This window comes from Acomys minous (genome assembly GCF_964271855.1).
Source record: "Acomys minous genome assembly, chromosome: 14".
In the NCBI taxonomy this organism is placed as follows: domain Eukaryota; kingdom Metazoa; phylum Chordata; class Mammalia; order Rodentia; family Muridae; genus Acomys; species Acomys minous.
Window position 1 is genome coordinate 81,396,339 of NC_140496.1, and position 19,754 is coordinate 81,416,092.

General features: G+C 36.9%; 1 protein-coding gene across 2 annotated transcripts in view; it reads right to left on the reverse strand.

Moving 5' to 3' along the window:
* Window positions 1–19,754, reverse strand: part of UGT8 (UDP glycosyltransferase 8) — a 67,660-nt gene that overhangs the window by 3,427 nt on the left and 44,479 nt on the right. For both annotated transcript variants that reach the window (XM_084757604.1, XM_084757605.1), the window contains exons 3-5: window positions 6,398–6,540; window positions 4,924–5,000; window positions 2,334–2,553 (exon numbers count right to left, since the gene is read on the reverse strand). In XM_084757604.1, the coding sequence (XP_084613730.1) occupies window positions 2,334–2,553; window positions 4,924–5,000; window positions 6,398–6,540 (440 nt within the window). The remainder of the gene's footprint in view (window positions 1–2,333; window positions 2,554–4,923; window positions 5,001–6,397; window positions 6,541–19,754) is intronic.

A 19,754-nucleotide genomic window follows, 5' to 3' on the forward strand; every position in this document is an offset into this window, starting at 1 on the left:
GTTCCTTTTATGATGTAGCTCTAGCCCTAACTATTTATCCTGTAATGTTCATGGGAGCAAATTAGGCCAATGAATGGAAGAAAATTCGGTCTGAGGTGAGTAGCTAGACAAGATAATCACTTGTAGGAGTTTCTATATCCATGCTATAAGAGGATATAGCTTTTAAAGGCACATTTACTCTGCTATAGCTGTTTCCTGTATAATGAATGAATCCAGTTGAAAATGACTTAAATTTTTCACACAATTATTATGATCTCACCCACATCTTGCTTTAACATTGTATCATACTTTTCAGCTGATGGCAAAAGAAAATGAAAGATTTCTTCTTACTCTGTTTAACAAAAAAGTATGTTTATGGAAAATTCCCTTAAAATAGAAAAATAAAGCAGAAAATTATAGACATTTCCCTTAGAAGAAGATAGCGGGTTTCCATTAAGCAAAACCAAACACTAGTAAAGGAAGGAGGATTAGGGTAATAGCATGTGGACTTTAGGTTTAAAAAGGCAAAACAAACAAACAAATAGCACCGATTAAAAAAAAAAACTTTCTTTAGCAAGATTAGTTACTTGGCTTAAGCTAGAATATCTTGAGTATAATGTTAGTGGCAAATTTAGCCTTTTAAATAATGACTTCACATCAGAAGTGGAATACTTGCCATATACTTGAGGTAAATCAGTTTATAGAAAGACTTTTAGGAAATGGCACAATTAATGTATTTATGTATACTTCAAGAGTCTGCAGTTAGGATCTCAATTGCAATGTAATGAGTATAGCCTGATCGTTTCTCTAATTCATGCTGGCTCACACCTCGGAGAACACTGCTAAGCTGAGCTGGGAATACAGCTCATGGAAGAGTGCTTGCCTGGCATGTGCAAGCCCCTGGGTTCACTCTCCAGTTCCACAATCAAAACAAACACACAAACTACTTTGCTGAACTACTTCCTATAATTGTTGCTATATAGTGAACCAGTGTTAGTATTGCAAACACTTTCCCAAGGACATGCCTCAGAATGTGTAAGACTAACAAGGGAAACCGTAGATTAATGGGGTAGTATGGAAGTGCCTGAGCGCAGACATGCTGCTCCAAGTGCCACATTTTGACCAACGTATTGGCTGTTTTAAGGGCCCACAGATGAGGACCATCTCTAAGCTTACAAAAGGTAGCCTAATGAACCATGGATGATTCCAAAATTTTACATGTGATATTCCCTATTGCTTAAGAAACCATTTTTTTCATGTTGCATCTCTTATAGCAATGATTCTCAACCCAAGGTCCGGTCATATTACCTAGGTATAAACAGAAATTAGACTAGTCTCCAGCTATTTAACATGATTTGGAGCACATGATAAACTAAACACTTCTTTAAATGATGAAAATCACTGCTTTGTTTAAAACTACCCAGGCCAGCTGCCCACTGAGCCTCATTTGTGAAGTGGGTTAACTCAGGACACATCAAGAATTAAAAGGCAAAATAAAGATTCTAATTCATCATTCACACAAGCAAATACATCTCAGGAACAGCTAGTGCTGGGGAAGCCAGGCCGGATAAAGAGCTCTGCTTAGGAATCCAATAAGTCTGTCTTCAGTTTGTCTTTGAATAGCTATGTGACTGCAGGCAAACTGCTGACGCTCTCTGACCTTCAAGTGCCTCAAATCTACAGTGGGACGAGCAGCTCTGGTCCAGGGCAGCTGCAAGCGTGATGGCTGATCAGCACTGTCAACATGAGTGGATTTAGAATTCCCCAAGAAGCATACTTCTGCATATGTGTATGAGAAGAGTTCCAGAAGGGAACAAAGTAAGAAAGATGTGAATATGATAGCATTGTCCTATGTCTGGGGACTCAGGCTGAGGAAAAAGAAGAAAGCCAGCACAGCGGGACTATTCTCTACTCTTTGCTTTCCCCTCAAGATGTGAGGCGCACATCACGACAGCTGTGAGGCACTCGTGCCAAAATCAATCCTCCCGCCTCCACATCACATCTTGTCAAGGACTAGGTCACAGAAATGTAGCTAGTGCAGTGACTATCAAAGGTAAATAACAGATACAAAACCTGACATGCTAGAGAGATCCCACGATTGTTCCCACCTTAGTTTCTCTGCCTGACAAATCTTGGTAGCAAAAACCTCAGGGTCACAACATGGATGGTTAAATGACAGATGCGTTTACTTTCAAATTTTTAGAAAACACACAGTAATATAAGGGATACCTGTCCTTGATGAACCTACAGCTTCCAATACACTGTGTAAACAAATATATGCATGTAAGTATATGTATCTGGATAAATTCTATGTATACATACTGTCATCTGCCTTATATGAACTTAAACCTTACCTGGGATTATTGATAACCTTCACCAGTGCATCATACAACTCTTCCTCAGTAACTGTTTTCCATTCTAACAAGATCCCCATGCCTTTTGCCTGTACTCGAGTCATAGTATCATAATGGTCTCCAAAAAGTGGGATTCCCACTACTGGGACACCATGATACATAGTTTCAAAAATACTGTTCAAACCACCATGGCTTAGGAAGGCTCTGATGTTTGGATGACCTAAAGGATAGAAAGAAAATAACTTATATTATTACTCCAGATTTACCCAGAGCTTTTTTCAAGACCAAGAGAATATAGTAAGCATACATTTTAGAAAATGAATTTTTAAAGTGGTAATTTTATTGTTCCATTCTTTATACCAATTCAAATGTTTGTTACATATATATGTATATATATATATATGTGTGTGCATATATATGTATATATACATATATGTGTGTATATATATACATATATACTGAAAGCTGTTTTTTGGTAATTAGACATATAATAATCATGAAATATATGACATTATCTCAAGTACAACTGTCACATGACTAGCAATACATACTATAATTGCTAAAAGTAAATAGAAAGTCAGTGCGGGCCTCAGCATCTGTAGCATCATATAATATTTAGCTGTCACTGGAATAGAAAGGTTAGCTAGTCAGATTTTTAACGAGGCATTCCTTCTAGTAAATGGCCTGTATTCATTACAGAGATGAAAAAACTTACATAAGTGCAAGAAAAATAAAACTATGCTTAGGAAATATGTCATTAGCCAGTAAATAATTATAGGATGCAGAAATACAAACCTACTTGATATACTAACCAGGTACAAAACTGCTGTACCAATGAGCTCTCAGTGCATGTGTCTCTTGAAGTGTTGTGTAGATACTGCCTATCCCTTACCTCTGGCTAACTGAAGGAGCAGATGTAAAAGTAGTTTTTGGCAGGAGAACCCGTATTTGAACAAAACCTGTACTACCAAGTCCAGCATTGAAAAATCAAGTAGAGCTAGCATATGAGGAAAAGGGCAGCTACAGCATGAAGGGAAAAGACAGTGGTTTGGTGCCTCCCCCTTGTCCTGGATGATCTTCGATTACAGAAGTCATCACAGCACCTATGGAGGTGATGCTCAGAGTAATATGAAAGTACTAATCTTGGAAAGGCCAGAAAAATGAGACAGGGAGAATCCGGGGGAGCCAGGTTGAAGAGGTCTTCCCTACAGACTATTAAACAGCTGCGCTTTGCTGTTGGTCCCCACACGTAAAGATCAGCTGTTCCCAGACAAAATCATTGCACTGTTGCACTGAGCTAGGTGACGGTCTACGTTTCTATGAAGTTTTCCTGCTTTTTACTGCCATGTATGGACTCTAAAGTCATAATAAAAAAGATAGACAAGAAAAGGAAAAAAAAAACGTAAGTCTTGGGAAAAGATAATTTTTGTGTTCATTTTTTGAGGTTCGGTTTCATTTATTACATTTACAATGAGCTAGGTAAAAAAGTATTATATGTAAAAGTTATTCACCATTTTACAGTGAAAAATTAAGCCTGCTAGACTAATGGTAGAGTGATTGCCAATCATCTGAGGTCGTGGGTTCAATCCTTGGTGATTTAACTATTTAACTATTTGATAGTATACAACTATGATTCCAGTACTTAGGAGAGAGAGGCAAGACTTCAAAGCTATATAGTTGAATACGAGGACAGTATGGGTTACATGAGAGCCTGTCTAAAAATAACAAATCAAAAACAATAAATAAAATGTCAGCTTTTAAGATCATTGAATGTGTATTTTAAAATAAGTATACTTTTAAATGATCATTTTAAAATATTTTAAGACTGTTACTAGTATTTTAAGAACAATAATTTTAAAGTAAGTTATTTTATTTGATATTTGGTGTTATTTATGCATGAGTGGTGACCAATACTACTCAGGTAAACATCTTTCTTATCATTTCCTTAATACTTATCAAGGGATGACACAGCATTTAATAAATAATTTAATGAATAAAAATGTTCATTTTTATTGTCTGTACTCATAAAATAAAATAATTTATATTTAGGCATACTTAAAAGATAGCATGTAATCAATATTATTTTAATTTTGTGTAGAAGAAAAAAATCACAACAAATGAAAATTTAAAATAAATGCTTCTTTATTAAAACTACCTAGTAGTTTACAAATAATTAAGGCAAATGATCAAATTAAACTCAAATCAACTATTTCCCTTATGTTGAGTCTTTCTTTGGTTTCAGATAAGAAAATAACTCAAATTATCTAGGATTTAGCAACATCTATAAATGAATTTAATTCCAATTTGTGGGTTTTCTTGTTTTAATTTTATTGGCTTTTAGCAGTTAACCTAGTCAGATATATCTTCATTTATTGCTATTAACTTACAGAATTTAATATGTTTTATGGAGAATTAAAATTGGGAGGTTGTTTAATTTTTTATTACAGATTGTAGTGGTTGCATTTTACAACAAACGAAATTATGAATCAGTGGTCTGAATTTTAAGAATTGAAATACTAGATAAGATTGAGTCCACCATAACCCACACACACTTCACCTATCAGTCAAGTGAGTACAGTTACTGACTTACCAAGCAGGTCATTCTGTGGCAACCATTCTATGAGCTTAGTGTTGTTTCCTAGGTTCTTTGGTTTGGTTCCAGAAAACCTAAAACAGACACCAAACAATGGGTCTTTCAGAAATGAGGCCTTACAAGATGGGTTAAAATTTTGTAGATTTACAAGTGCTATGTTATGTGATAAATTACTGATATTCTTATGAGTGAAATTTTGGCTTAGTATCAATAAAAATGTTCTCCATAATAAAACATTCTACATATAGATAAGATATAATATTTTCACAAAGTCTATTTTCCATTTATTCTTCTAAGATACATACATAAAACATTGGGGGACCCAAATGAATATTTTCTAAGTTTAATTCCACACAAGTACTGAGAGGAAAGAGAAACAACTGCCTCAAGGCTGTCGCTAGTCTCTATCCTTGCAACCCAGCGCCAACTCTGAAAGGCAGCAGGAAGTATGCTTCCATGCCTTGGCTCCAGAGAGATTGGCAGAGCAAAGCACATAGTTAGGCTGTTTCCTACGTGGTGAATCTCAAATGTGCCTCACAAATATGAGGATGACGGAGTCTGATGCAAACAGACAGAACTGTCCTCAATAAGGCACACAGAGGTTCTGAGTTAAGCCCGAAAGAGAAATCTTAACGGAAACAGGGTTGGAAGGGGAAAGTCCTGCTCAGGATAAAGTGCCCATTTTCTATCCCAGCCTTACAACATGTTATAAAGCTAAACGCCTAGACAATTCAGAGTATATATAATGGCTTGGGAGACCCTTTTTCCTTATTGTGGAGTTGTGTTCACTAATATATTTCCAGAGTTCCAAATTAGTGGCGCATGCAAATAAATGAGTGCTCAACGAAGTATGCAGGTTGGACTCCCTGTTGCTGTGCCTTTGGAAGAATCTGGAATGTGCCTCAAAGTCTATCTTAACCAATATTAATCAGATGGTAAGGTGCTGAGAGTTTCAGAAGCTGTCTTTCAGATTAAGAGTCTGGAAATAATAATATAGGTGAGATATTACAGGGAGAGTGTAAAGTACCCGAATTAATGAAGTGTTTAAATTACTTACTAATCATTATCTAGCTTATTCCAAACTGATTTTAATAAATATACAGACAGGCATGAAATTGCATCTAAATTTTAAAAAATAAGAAAAAATGGGCATTTAATCTGAAGGAAATACAAAACCGTGCCCCACACAGACTCATTCCACATCATATATTCTGCATATATCTACACAGTTATCTTTATCAATTACAGACCTTTATGAACTGATTATGGATTTCAATGCATTAGAAACAAAATGAAACCTCAAGATTGTCTAATCTAGCCAGTGAATCAATGTGCCATGGTCTTCAAGGGCGTGAAGATTAAATAAGAAGATACTGAGATCCAAGAGCAAAAAAAAAAAAAAAAAAAAAAAAAAAAAAAATAACCAACAACAACAACAAAAAAAAACCAAGCTGAGTTATCATGCCCTTACCTCCAAATCACTTTTTGTGGCAATCTCCCCAGGGCTCCTGCCAGTTTGATAGCGATGTCTTCTGACAGATACTTGACACCAGCTCCAAAAGACACCAGGACAAAGCCATGTTCCTGAGCACCGTTTACCCACCTCTGCAGATCCTGCAATAGAAACACGGAAGGCAACTTTATGAAGAGCAATACAGTTCAGTCAGTGCCATCCAAAGTGTACTTTGAAGTCTTTGTATAATTTCCTTAAACAACAACAAAAAAGTAAAAACAGCATATGTCCCTTTCCTCTTCAAAACTACAAACTGCTTTAAATGGTTTATTTCAGGGGCCAGAGAGATTGTTCGGCCACCAAGGACACTTATCACTCATGTAGAGGACTAGGGTTCAGTTCTCAATGCACACATACACCTGTCCATAATTATAGTTTCTGGGGATATGGCACACTCTTTTGATCTGTACCCATGACAGGTACATACAGACGACACATACATACATGTAGGAAAAACACTCAAAGATATAAAATAAATGATATTTAAAATTTCTTCTGACAGTGTTCACGGAACTAGGATGGCATTATGTTTTTTTGCCCCCCCCCCATCAGTGAGTAACAAACTGAAAACTAGTAGCTGACAGTGTCAGACCTCAAAAATCAGAACATTCTAATAGTTGATCCATCCATTGTTAGAAAGAAATATGAGAATATGGGCAAAAGATTCAGACTGACCATCAAAACCCTGCAGCTAAACTTCTCAGTGAGTCCTATCAAACTTGTGTTGGGAATGGTCATTTGTACAAAGCAGTCCCTTACCACTCACTCCTGTCAGCTATATTCTGTAAGCAGAAGTTTTAGGTTAGTGGTGGGTCATCCAGGTCAATGAATCTTTCTCGAAGATGTGGAGGCTGCTTACTTTGTGAATACTAATGAGCCTAGAAGCATCTGAGGACACACAATGTTTCTTAAGGACAACACTCCTGCCTACTGACTAGTATGCCATGGACAGACATAAAAACAAGAGTATGACTCAGTTTTATGGTATTGTTTGTAGTGCAGAGCCTGCTGTCAATGCCACTACATAGATCTTAACTTTCTGCTCAGCATCAGTGGACTGCTGCCCTGTGTCACTCTCATTTTGCAGTTTCATACAGCTTTCTAGAAGACACTGATCCAGTGCCAAGGAGCACTACAGGGTAAGAATCATGTCACAGTGATACTAAAGCTCATCTTGCCTATATAAAGAGAATACATGACCTGCATTTTTTTCATTTAATGATAACTGTATGATACTTCATTCCTAGAGAAGGAAGGGAAGGAGCACAGCTTATATCCCAAATGAATTAGAGAAGCAAAACACTGTAAGGAGGGGTTAGCCAGTGAAGAAAACACATTTTGATTATTGGGTAGAAGCCTATATTAAACATTTTCTAGGAAACTTGAACATTGTATTAAATAACTTGAACCTATCACAATTTTAGATTAAAACTAATAATTTATCATTTGCTACATTTACCAAGCTCACTTCACATGATGAAAATTTAAGCATGATATCACTAGATTCTAAGTAAGAATGAGAAGCAAATCTATTCACAATTTAAAATGCACACCTCTAAGGCAAACATTTCTAACACAAGAACAAATGCTGCACTGAGTACATGAAACATGGCTCCCCTCCTCTATGCCTCCCCTTCCTGTAATTTACCACCTACCACTCAATGTAGGATCAATACCATTTGCAAAAAGTTTACTCAGAGGCAGGATGCCTTAAAAAAAAATTATGCCATTTAGGCCAGCTTTGATTTTGTGGCACTTTCAACTTCAGCAAATAGCCATGGAGCACCATGCAGCAGCCCAGGATTACCAGGGAGACCAGGGCAAGACAGTTTTGCATAGCATTGGCACTGGTAGACACAGGAGTCCAGGTGGCTGACCAAGGACCTTGGAGGGAAGGACTGCAGGCATGTACTTGAAACACCCTAGCGTTTAAGTGGATTCCAGGTAATAAACAGCTTTCCAGTTTTTATTCTGCATGATGTAAAATGGAAACCACATATCTAGTTTTATTCCCCCTTTTTGTACCACAGCTATTAACCATAGTAAGATTATACTTGTTTAGTCTTTACTAACAGGTAAGGGATTAGAAAAAGTTGTGTTCATCACAGTTACCTACAGGAGAAGTGGTCAGAGTTTTCAGTAGGTAATGCTTCCCTTGGCTTAGAAAGGACAATGTGGCTTCAAGGTGGTACAGAGCTAGTAAAAGATACAGGGATAATGTCCAGAGTACAGATGGGGAATGAGTGGACACCTGGCTTGCACTTGATGAAATCCTCCTTTCCCCCATGTTTCTGTTCTTCACAAGTGCACAGGATATTGAACTGACAGATGCACAATGGGAACACTGAAGAGACAGGGTTTTTGGATTTGGCTCAAAAGACACACAGACCACACATTTGAGCTAGAGGTTACAGGGATATTAACACTGCTAAGCCTACAGCAAAGACTTAAACTGGGATGTCATGAAAAATATGTCTGTATATCTCCAATGGGTTGGGAAGCTCTAACTGTTACCTCTTCTATGTACATGTTGACAATATCTTCCATAATTTAAAAACTCACCAATGATACTGTTCAATAATTCCATAAAGATTCTTTAAGAAATTTAATTTGAGAATAAACACTTAGAATAAAAAACCCCATTGCACACGTGTAATGTTATAAAATATAAAAGTATTTAGTAATGTCTTTCCTCCCTCTAAGAAAATACCAAATTAAAAAACAAAAACAACACAAATAAAGGGACTAAAAGTTCATTCATTTGCAGCACAACATCAATGGATATATAAGATGAAATTAAACTGAAATGTATAAAACATACTTGAAGAAAACACGAGAATTTTAACAAAGGTAAAACCTGAATAAAGAGAAATAATGTACTTGAGTAGTAAATATTAATGTTAGAATAATGCCAATTCTAGAAAAACTAAATTTTGTGTACTGCCAGTACATTTTCCAAGAGAATTGTAAAATAATAAAATGAATATCAAAACTGCAGAAAATAAACTGAGAAGCTGGGGAGCTATCAGTTGGTAAACTTCTTGCTGTGTAAATACAAAGACATTAAGTTAAGATGCATAGCTGGGCACAGCAGTGCATGTCTACAATCCCAGTGTTGGGAAAGTATATATCAAAGGGCCCTGGGGATGAGCTGGCTGCTGTCTAGTGAAGTCAACAAAAGACCTTGTCTCAAAAAATAAGCTGAGGCATGATTTGCCTGAGACTGGTATCTATATGCATGCACACACATGGACACCTAAACACACATGCATCACACAAACACATGCTCTTTGAAAAATGAAAATACACACACACACACACACACACACACACACACACACACACACACACACACACACGGTAACCTCGGAGAAGCACAGGCAGTGTACTTTTCTAGGTAGTAACGAGTCCCAGAGTCTAGAACAATTAGGTCTTGTAATGTTAGCAGATAGAGCAGAGCAATGAAGCCAGCTGATGAAGACAGACAAATTGCCTTCAGATGTGAGGTGTGGATTTTCTTCAGAGAATAAAGGAGTTATAAAAGTATACGCTTAGGGAAAATATGAGGTTCTACACTTCCACAGATCATGAATCACAGAAGGATAAAAAATGTTAAACTGAATTAACAGATGATTTATCTGTAGACATAAAAGAATGTTCCTGTCTTACTCCAGAAGGACCTTCCTGAGTAATAGACATCAACAGTCACAAAAGAAACAGGCAGATTTCATTAGAGATCGAACAGACTGCAGAGAACGGAAGCAACAAAAGAGTAATAAACAAGAAGGAATTTAGAGCATATAATAAAGGATTCGTATGAAAACTGAAGGGATAGAAATGGGTACACTGCCTCCAGAGAATGCTAAACTGTACAAACATTCCAGAAAAATGCCTCAACTTACTTCAGAGGAACACAAACTCTAAATGTTTTATATCATCTATAAGCATGCTATTAAATGCTAAGAAATCACATTTTAATCCATTTAATTTCAAACATTTAAATAAATGATTTTAATGTTCACTTACTACTAGGTATCACAGTTTTACAACTTTCTTTCAATCTCTTTTTTTCCCCCAGAAGAAATACAATCTCTTAAGCGTCCTCTGGGTTTTTCGGCAATCTTTTCCCACTGTGGGACTGTCATCCAAGTGGTATTCTCTTTCTGTAATTCATGTATTAACTTTCTGTCAATCTAGGACTTAATAGAATTTAATTTCCAGCCATCTAGATTAGTCCAGCTGGGTTCTATCACCAGTTTTTCCTTTGTTTTGAGGCAGGACCTTGCCATGCGGTTCCTTCTACACTGAAACTAGTCACGTAGCTCTGGCTACCCTCAAACTCACAGCAATCCCCATTCCTTAGCCTCCCAAGTGCATCATCATGCCTGTCTTCATCATTATTTTTAATCATACCATTAGGCAGCTTTCTCAGTACTATGCATTCAGTATCTGATCTCCTCAGTGATTCAAACTGTCACCATCTAAGTTACTTTCCAAAATCTACTCCATTCCACTTAACTGTCATCCCTAAATCTGCTACTTCTGAAATTTATTTATTGTTATTTTATAATATACTTTAATGCTTACAGGGTTTGATTTGCCTCATTACATTTTATTTAGCAATTAGGTTATTTTTCCATGTGATATATTTTAATTACTTTTTCAACTCAAAACTTCCACTAACAATGTTACTTCTTGTATGCATTATGCACATAAGCACAGAACACACATTTCATTTCCTTCAAGATGCAAATTTAGAAATTTCATCCATTCCTTTATAAAACCCTGCCAGCACAGCACTGTACTTTACACCACCAGGTGGCATGGCAGACACAGATACTTGTCCTCAAACATCATGATGTCCAAGGCTGACACTCATTCCTAAGAGTTCAAGAGAATCAAAACCCCGAGGGAATAACTCTCCAATCTTCTAAATGAATGCCAATGATCAGGCCAGTGAGTCAAATAGTCTACATAAACATAGTAGCACAGATGTCAGATGTTACCCCATTGTACGTGGATAAATAATTTCATTTCTGCATAATTTAGTTGTCAGATGTGTGCTCCCTCTCTCCTTCTCCCTCTCCAACTCCCTCCCCCCGCCCCCTGACTCTCTGAGCATTTTGAAAAAAAAAAACACCTCAAAATAAAAGTAATCACATGGTCTTCTTGCAGTGTTAAATACGTTTCCTTAAGTCTTTTACAGTAAAGAAAACGTAAGGAAAATGTTTATGTTTGACATTTATCATAGTCATACGCTGTATGTTAAAATATCAACATTCTTTGACAGATATAACATGACTAGATAGTGATTTGTTCTCTCGCTCCCATATTCCCTTCTCTGGATCAATTATATACCAAATGACATGACTTGGGTAGTTATGTATACTGTCTTCTTACTATTCCACCACTCTGCTACGTGCTTTTCAGCATGGAGGAGTTCAGTAGCTGGTCTCTGTGATAGGAGACTGGGTAGACGGGAATTAAAGAACACAACAGTGTAATGATTCAAAAGTATAACAGTTTCAGTATTTTCAGGTAATACTTCTACATGATGCATGTTGAGAAATTAGGGATAGTATAAATTCTAGCTCGCTCTTCAACCTTTCAGAGACCATCACTGAATAATTAATGTTCAGCTCACTATCCAAAACAAAAGCCTTATATTAATTTTAGATCATTTAATCCCCCAGAAAACTGCTCCAAACCATCACACGTGGATGGTACAGTTCCGCCTCTATCCTCACTGAGGCGTCATTCTGAGAGTATGAGAGCCTTGCAGCCTTAGAAAAGATATTCATGTCTGGTGCCTGGAAACAAACTCTCTAGGTATGTCCTGCTGGCACCCTGGGATCCAAAGCTACATCCCTTTTTCCACCAACAACTGGGCGCCGTGAGAGAGGGCCGGCACAGGCAAGAAAGCAGTAACACTGCATCCTTTGTCAGCCCCATGCATTCTGAGAGAAAGAATGCTTGGACTGTTGAGTGAGTCCTACACAAAGATGGCGATAGAAGACAAGGGGGAGGGTGCTGAGGCCACTTTTGTTGTTCCCAACACCAACATCAATAGGGCTTTTTTCTCTGTTTTACCATGTCTGATATAAAGAATGTTCTGCTTAGGTCAGGTGGGCAGTAAATAATTGAAATATTTATTTTGTAAAACTCAGCAACGAGAATAATAGCAAATATTCTGATACAAAAAAAACTCTTTTAAAAACAACTCCAGGCATTACATGAACTTTAAGTAGTGGCAAAATAGCTAAAGAAGATGACCTCAATGAAAAATACCAATGAAAATATAAAAGTCAGGGCTAGGGAGACAGCATGGGGTAAAGTGTTCGCTGCATAGACATGAGAAACTGAGCTCAGATTCTCAGCACCCATGCAAGTCAGATGTGCCAGGGCCCAGCTGTGACCCCACACCTTGGGGAAGAAGCTAGGCAAATCTTGACACCCTTGGCAAGATGGAAAGCTCTAAGCTCTGTAAAAGACCCTGTTTCAAAAAATAAAAAGCACTCCATGTCAATCTCTGTCCTCCACACACCAGCACAGGTAAGTACATACATACATACATACATACATACATACATACATACATACATACATATATACATACATACATACACACATACATACACACATACATATACACACACACATGCACACAAGCATGAACACACACAAACACACACATACTACACACACAAACAAACCCATACACAAACAAACACACATATATGAATACATGAAGGAAAAGGGAGAAAAGAATATTTAAAAGTTACTTCCCAAAATGAATATATACAAACCACTGTTTTCATGTCAGCAAGAGGTCCAATTCCAATTCCAAAGTCCAATTCCACAACTTGCTGTGTGATGCTAAACAAGCCTGGACTCCTCACCTCCATAAGTACAGGTAATATATCACAGGACATTGAGATTAAGTGGGATCAAAGTTTAAAAGTACTTTGTCAGCTAAACACACCTTGCTTTTTTTCTTAGCTAAGTTGTCTAATAAGCAATACACAAATTATGGTATGAAAAGACATGCACCCCAAGAAAAGGAAAGATAAAACTGTCCTTCTAAAACAAGGTATGGTTTTTTTTACATTTTATTACCATATTTTACATTCTTCAATATAAAGCTAGTTATAATACATAAAGAAAAATAGTATAATGTTCTTCATGCAGTATCAAATCAAGTTGTCAAGTTTTCCAAGAGTTCCAATGCTTTCCAATTTTATCCAGGAGTTTAAACAACAACTAACTAAAGAAAGAATAGAGATCAATGTCAAGGTGACTGACAGCCAAGTCTTGTTAACACTGAACATTCGAGAGAATGAAAAAACCCTGAAAGACACATTAGTTCCTACTGAGGTACTGAAGTATCCCTTTTCCTTTCCAGTAAGCTTTTAGTTTTCACCAGCACAGTTACAATTAGCAGTAAGCAAAATCTGAAACCCTCTGAGGAAAGTTACACTTTCAAGGTTCTTCAGACCTTCAGCAAACTGCAGGCAAGCATTTCAGACATGCCAAGGATATGAGCACAGCAAGCTGCTGAGCTTCTACGGAGAGTACCCGCCAGTAAACAAAAGAGCAGACATCAAACAATCAGAGGAAAGTGACTAGAAAAGAAAAAAAAAGTCACACAGTATGATTATGTAAATCCTTCTATGGTACAGAAGTAAAGGAAGGATCCAGAGATGTAAGAAGACAAGAGATCTGGAAACTAATATGAATTGCGCATGTGCACAAGAGGGAAGAAGCCAAGATGCATAGGAAGTAGTGCAGCGTACATCTCTCCAGCCTGAAACACATTCCTTAATCTCCTGTCAGGGTAAGCAGCAAAATTATGCTGTAAAAACATGACCACATGTATTACGTATAGTCTAAAGCAGAAGGATACAGTGCCTTTATTTGATCTGTAGGCATATTCATTTCATCAATGATGCAATCAATGTTAAACAAATCTGTATCAGCTGCATTTTATGTGAAAGAGATTACATGCCAGGAATATAAAAGAGCACGATGTAGTTTCCTGCCTGAAAGTTCAAAGTCCAGCTCAGATTCCTGGCCTTCACTAGCAGTGAATCAAGACTGCTTTTGCTGTAGTACTCCCTAGGCCGACCAAGTGGCCTCCCTGGAAATAGGACATTTTAATTTTTAGAAAGTTCATTTACATTAAATATCTGGGGATATATCTTACTTTCCTCCTGATTTTAAAGTTGTGTTGCCACAGAAATAATTTGATGACAACCAATTCCAGGTTGTAGGCTAAATATTTCTAGAACCCATTAGAAGCACATTTAGAGTTAATTAAATTAAATAAAAGTAATAACAGGGCATTGGAAGCATAAGAACTTAGTAATAAGTATTAGGAATTCTTTTTCTAGTATTATGGCATTGGTATTTGGTGTTTCTAAACTATAAGCCAGTATAGAGCGAAACCGGGAAGGGCGAACTAGTTTAAAACTAGTCTAACATATAATTACCAAGATAAATCACTCAAATGGCGCTTCCCAGGTTGATGATGACAATTAAATCAGCTCCTTCAAATGCTTTATGAAATAGTGTATCTTCTGCTAGACAAGTATCCATGACTTAATGGACATTTCCATTAGCTCCAATGTTTGTGTTTGGTCAGCTATACAGTTTATAAACAGAAGAAGGATGAAGAAGTCTTTGGTCCACTTTTTTCTTTTGCCACGAATGTCTGTAATATGTGCCCTTCTCCCTTTTACTCTTCACTTGGATAATAGCTTTCTCCAATTACACAGGAAGTAAACTACTATTATACAATAAAGTTAATGATCCAGAAGGCTAAGGGTAATGGCACATTGATCTCAGGCTGAGTAGGTGGTCATCTCAGAGAAAGCATGTTTGCCTTGGGGAGAACCATGGTAACAACCTGGCAGACGGTATATTTTCCATGTATATCCTTATATAAAGAAAGCAGTAAATGTCACTCTATTGGGAAGGTAATAGGATGGTCAGGATAAGAAAAGATTTTATCTGGATTCAGTAGTGACTATATCAATGAAGAATGAACTTCAGTTTTCCAGCATCACTGTAACACCAGTCAGCAATGCTGGATTCCCTAGGGAAATGGACGGCAAAAACATCCAGTCACAGTATATACTGCACCGCCAATTCTATGGCACTAAACTGAATTGACCTGTTCTTCTTTATTCAAAGACAAAATCATTCTGTTAATAACCACAGGAAGGTAGAGAAGTGTATATGAGAAACTATCTTTGAGCAGGCAATAATGATGTGCTTTCTCACCTAGTCCCTTTACTTACTTCTGGGCCTTCTCAGCAAAGTTCACTTCCCAGTCTGAAACAGTATACTCAAAAGTTTTACTTAATCTTTAATCCACACCCAGTGTCCAAGTGTTTAATACTAATTCCTTCTTTTTTAGTTCATAAGAACAATTAAAATTTTAATGGTTTATCCAAGGCTTACATATTCTGTATACCTTATTCTAACTACAGTCCCCTCTCTTAGCTTATTCTGTTCTTGCCAACTTGGAGGTTTTATGCATAGCTTCTCTGCACATGACAGTATTTTTCTTTCTTTCTTTTTTTCCTTCCTTCCTCCCTCCCTGCCTTCTTTGCTTTCTTTCTTTCTTTCTTTTTTCTTTTGTTTTTGTTTTTGGTTTTTTTGAGATGGATTCTCTGTGTAACCTTGGCTGTCTTGGACTAGTTTTGTAGACCAATCTGGTCTCAAACCTACAGAGATCCACCTGCTTTTGCCTCTGGAGTGCTGGTGTTAAAGGCGTGTACCACCACACCTGGCCAGTATTTTCATCTATCCAAATCAACAAGTTGATTAAGGTCAGCACACATGCTACTTACTGCATCAGTCCTCATCTCATCTTGCCAAGATCAATCATGTATTTTTCATTTCATTCATATATCTATGGCAGGATTCACACATGAACTGCCTATACATTATTTACACACATCATATCCTTTAGCAGATTATATTTTTCTTGAATTCAAGGCATCAAGAATAGTAAATGTCATACAAAATGTCGTATGACGTTTGGGTTTTTGTTTTTGTTTTTTTTTTAAAGACAGGGTTTCTCTGTGTAGCCTTGGCTATCCTAGACTCATTTTGTAGACCAGGCTGGCCTTGAACTCACAGAGATCCGCCTGCCTCTGCCTCCCTAAGTAAGTGCTGGGATTACAGGCCTGTGCTACCATAGCCAGCATCTAATGTCTTATATGTTCTCCACTCAATTATGAAGTTTCATTATTTTTGTGGCTGTACATACACCACTACCAACTTATTAAAAAATTTATTCTAAAGGTATACTTGCTTTTCTTTCAAAAACCAACGTACATTTTCCTCAAATAATACGCTATATCTGGTAATTTAAGTCATCTTCCAGCATTTTACATATTATTGGAAGTTAAGTAATAATTCAAAAGACACTTGAGAGATGAAACTTTAGACATCATGTTCTTTCTCCTACCGCTCCATGGCACCAGTGAGCAATGCATTCTCTGCATCACTGAGCAAATTCATTCCTTACCAGGGAGGGAAACTGCTGAGCTGAGGCACACTGGCAGCACGCTCAAAAAAGGACTCCCAGTTGGAGCATTTCAATGGGAAGAAAGACATTTTATATCTATGTGTATATCTACATACCTGTGTATTTCTCTCTCATTGTTTCTGGTCCTGAAACAATGGTCAAATTTCCTAAGACATGAAATAGTATCATTGGACTTTTCATATTGATAACAGAGAAACACCACTACAGAAAAACAACTTCAGCAACATTTATAGAAGAACATTTTAAATATTCTCAATTGAGCAAGTTAGGTCAATTAAAACTTGCCAATCTCTTTAGGTCTAAATGTTCACCGTTTTTTATGATACACCTTATTTCGGGAAACTATCTACTAGAATTCAAAATCAGAAGGAAAAGAATAGACATCATGCACCTCTAAATTAGTGTCTACAATGAAAGTTATATCTGTAAAGATCTCAGCGTCTCATGAAGTTCTGTCATAGTCACAGTCCACAAAGAAAAAATAAACAGGGATGAGTCTTCCTCAGGATCAACAAACTCAGGAGTTTCAGAGAGGTCAATTTCAAGCAGAGAAATTTATGCTACTAAAATAGAAGATATGGTAGATTTTTAAAAGGACTGTTCAGTATAGAAAACATTAATATGTCCAATGAACAACTGTAGGAAGAGTTGTAGAACAGAAAGAAAATGCACATATCCACAAGAAATGCTTTGCTATGCCAAAGAAAGAAATGAGCATTACCAAATAAAAAGCAGTTTATAGAAAATTTAATATTAAAAAAAATTCCTGAATTAGTAATGAGATCATTCTGGACCCCTTATCTGACAAATTTCGGAAAGCTGAGTAATCCTCAAGAGAGATTTAAAACTCTACCAACAGAAATAGAAAGTACCACCAGGACAGCAACTGTGATAGAACTAGAAAATGCCATAATATAAGGTTTTCATTAAAACTATTATATTTTAATATAAAATTTTTCATATATTTGTATGAGGTAGTGACAATGAGAATGTTTCCAAGCATGTAAGTTTTAAAAGAAGGGTTTGGATGTTGAAAATTTCCCATGTAAACTGCAATGGTCCCAGAAGACACCAGGCAGGTGAGATTATAAGACCACGTTGGCACAACACAATTCCAAAGGCAGTAAGTGTGACCACACAAGCTAGTCATTGCCAAATCTTTTGGTGCCTTGGGCAGAGGGAATCAATGACCCTAACACCTGATGTCCTGGAGGCAGAATCTCTGCTGTGAAGTCATCTTGGGAAAATCTCTGCATACCATTCAAGTGTGGCTTAAAAACCCACTGGTCCAAAACACTACTACTTTAAATGAATACTTCACAAATTTAAACTATTACTCATGAATAAATCACTGTTCACTGAATTTAAATAACTGTATATAAGTCAGTTGTGAACGAAGAGAACAAAAACAAAAACAAAAACAAAAAACAATGTGTACTGGTGCAGCCATGACTGTGAGAAAAGGGAGGAGCCATGAAGCCAGCACAGCTGTCTGACACAGTCTAGCAAAGCTGAGCCGATTTGAGTTTCTGTTTCTCAATTTGGGTTTCAATTTCAATTTGGGTTTCTGATCTCTATGTGTTGTATTTGTGAGGATCGTTTAACATTATGATTCATTTATGTCTTTTCTCCATAAAATTATTACTACTCTGAAAATAACATTACCGGGGATTACTCTGGAGGAGTCCTCCTTGCCGTGGAGACTGTGAAAATCACCACAAAGTTGGATATAGCCCCAGAGTCCTCTTGGCACAGCTATGCCTAAGCAAACTCAGACACAATAGTTCTGGCAACAGTTCAGATTACAGACATCCTCCTATATGTATTCTACAGGACACTGGCCCAAGAAAATAAAATTTTCATAGCAAAGTTAGCTTGCCTAAAACAAGGCGTGGATATATATATATATATTATATATATATATGATGTAAAATTAATATAAAAGAAATGCAAAAATGTGTTGATCATAAGGTGACAGGCACACATTGTTACAGTGAGATCTTTTAACTAAAAAACAAAGAGAAGAACAAGTCAGTCTGCAGCCTGGGACAGCTTCAAATGTCTAAGCTAGGCTAACTCACAAGGTGAACTTCAACTACTATGCAAGGCTTGGCAACTCATTTAGAGTGGCTCAAGTACTTTTCTGTCTGTTTAACGTTTCACTTTTCCTGAAGAATAGAATGTCATATGTCATAAATTCTCAAGTAGTCCAAAATGATTTGAGATTGGTACTTGTAACACTTATCCAGGACAAAATGATATGATCCGTATTTCTTCTGAAATCTTGTTTGCCTCTTTTGAGGAATCTGCATGAAGAAAGAAATATGCTGGTTGTTGGTCAGTCAGAGATGCAGTATTCTCCAAACGATGGTCTCTGACTTACTCATCTATTACTGTCTCTTATCCTTATCTCCTCTGTTGGGACCTATCTGGCTGCTGAGGCTGGCCCATGGAAGTGCACCTCGGGGCCCAAATTATTATAAGGCCATAAGATGAATATATTATCTGGTAATAGTCATCATAATCATAATTCCAGACATATGTATTGCTGTGGAAGGATGCTAATTGCCTAACAATATTAATTTCTCATACTTCTTTAGCAGTTCAATATTTAGCTAGAAATATTGGAGCGTGGGAAAAGACCATGTTTCCCAGAAAGCTAAGCTACATTAGTTAACATTAACTTGGATAGTTAATGCTAATCCCAATGAGTTTTAAGCCAAAGTGAGGTTTTCAATGGAGGAAGGATAACAGCAG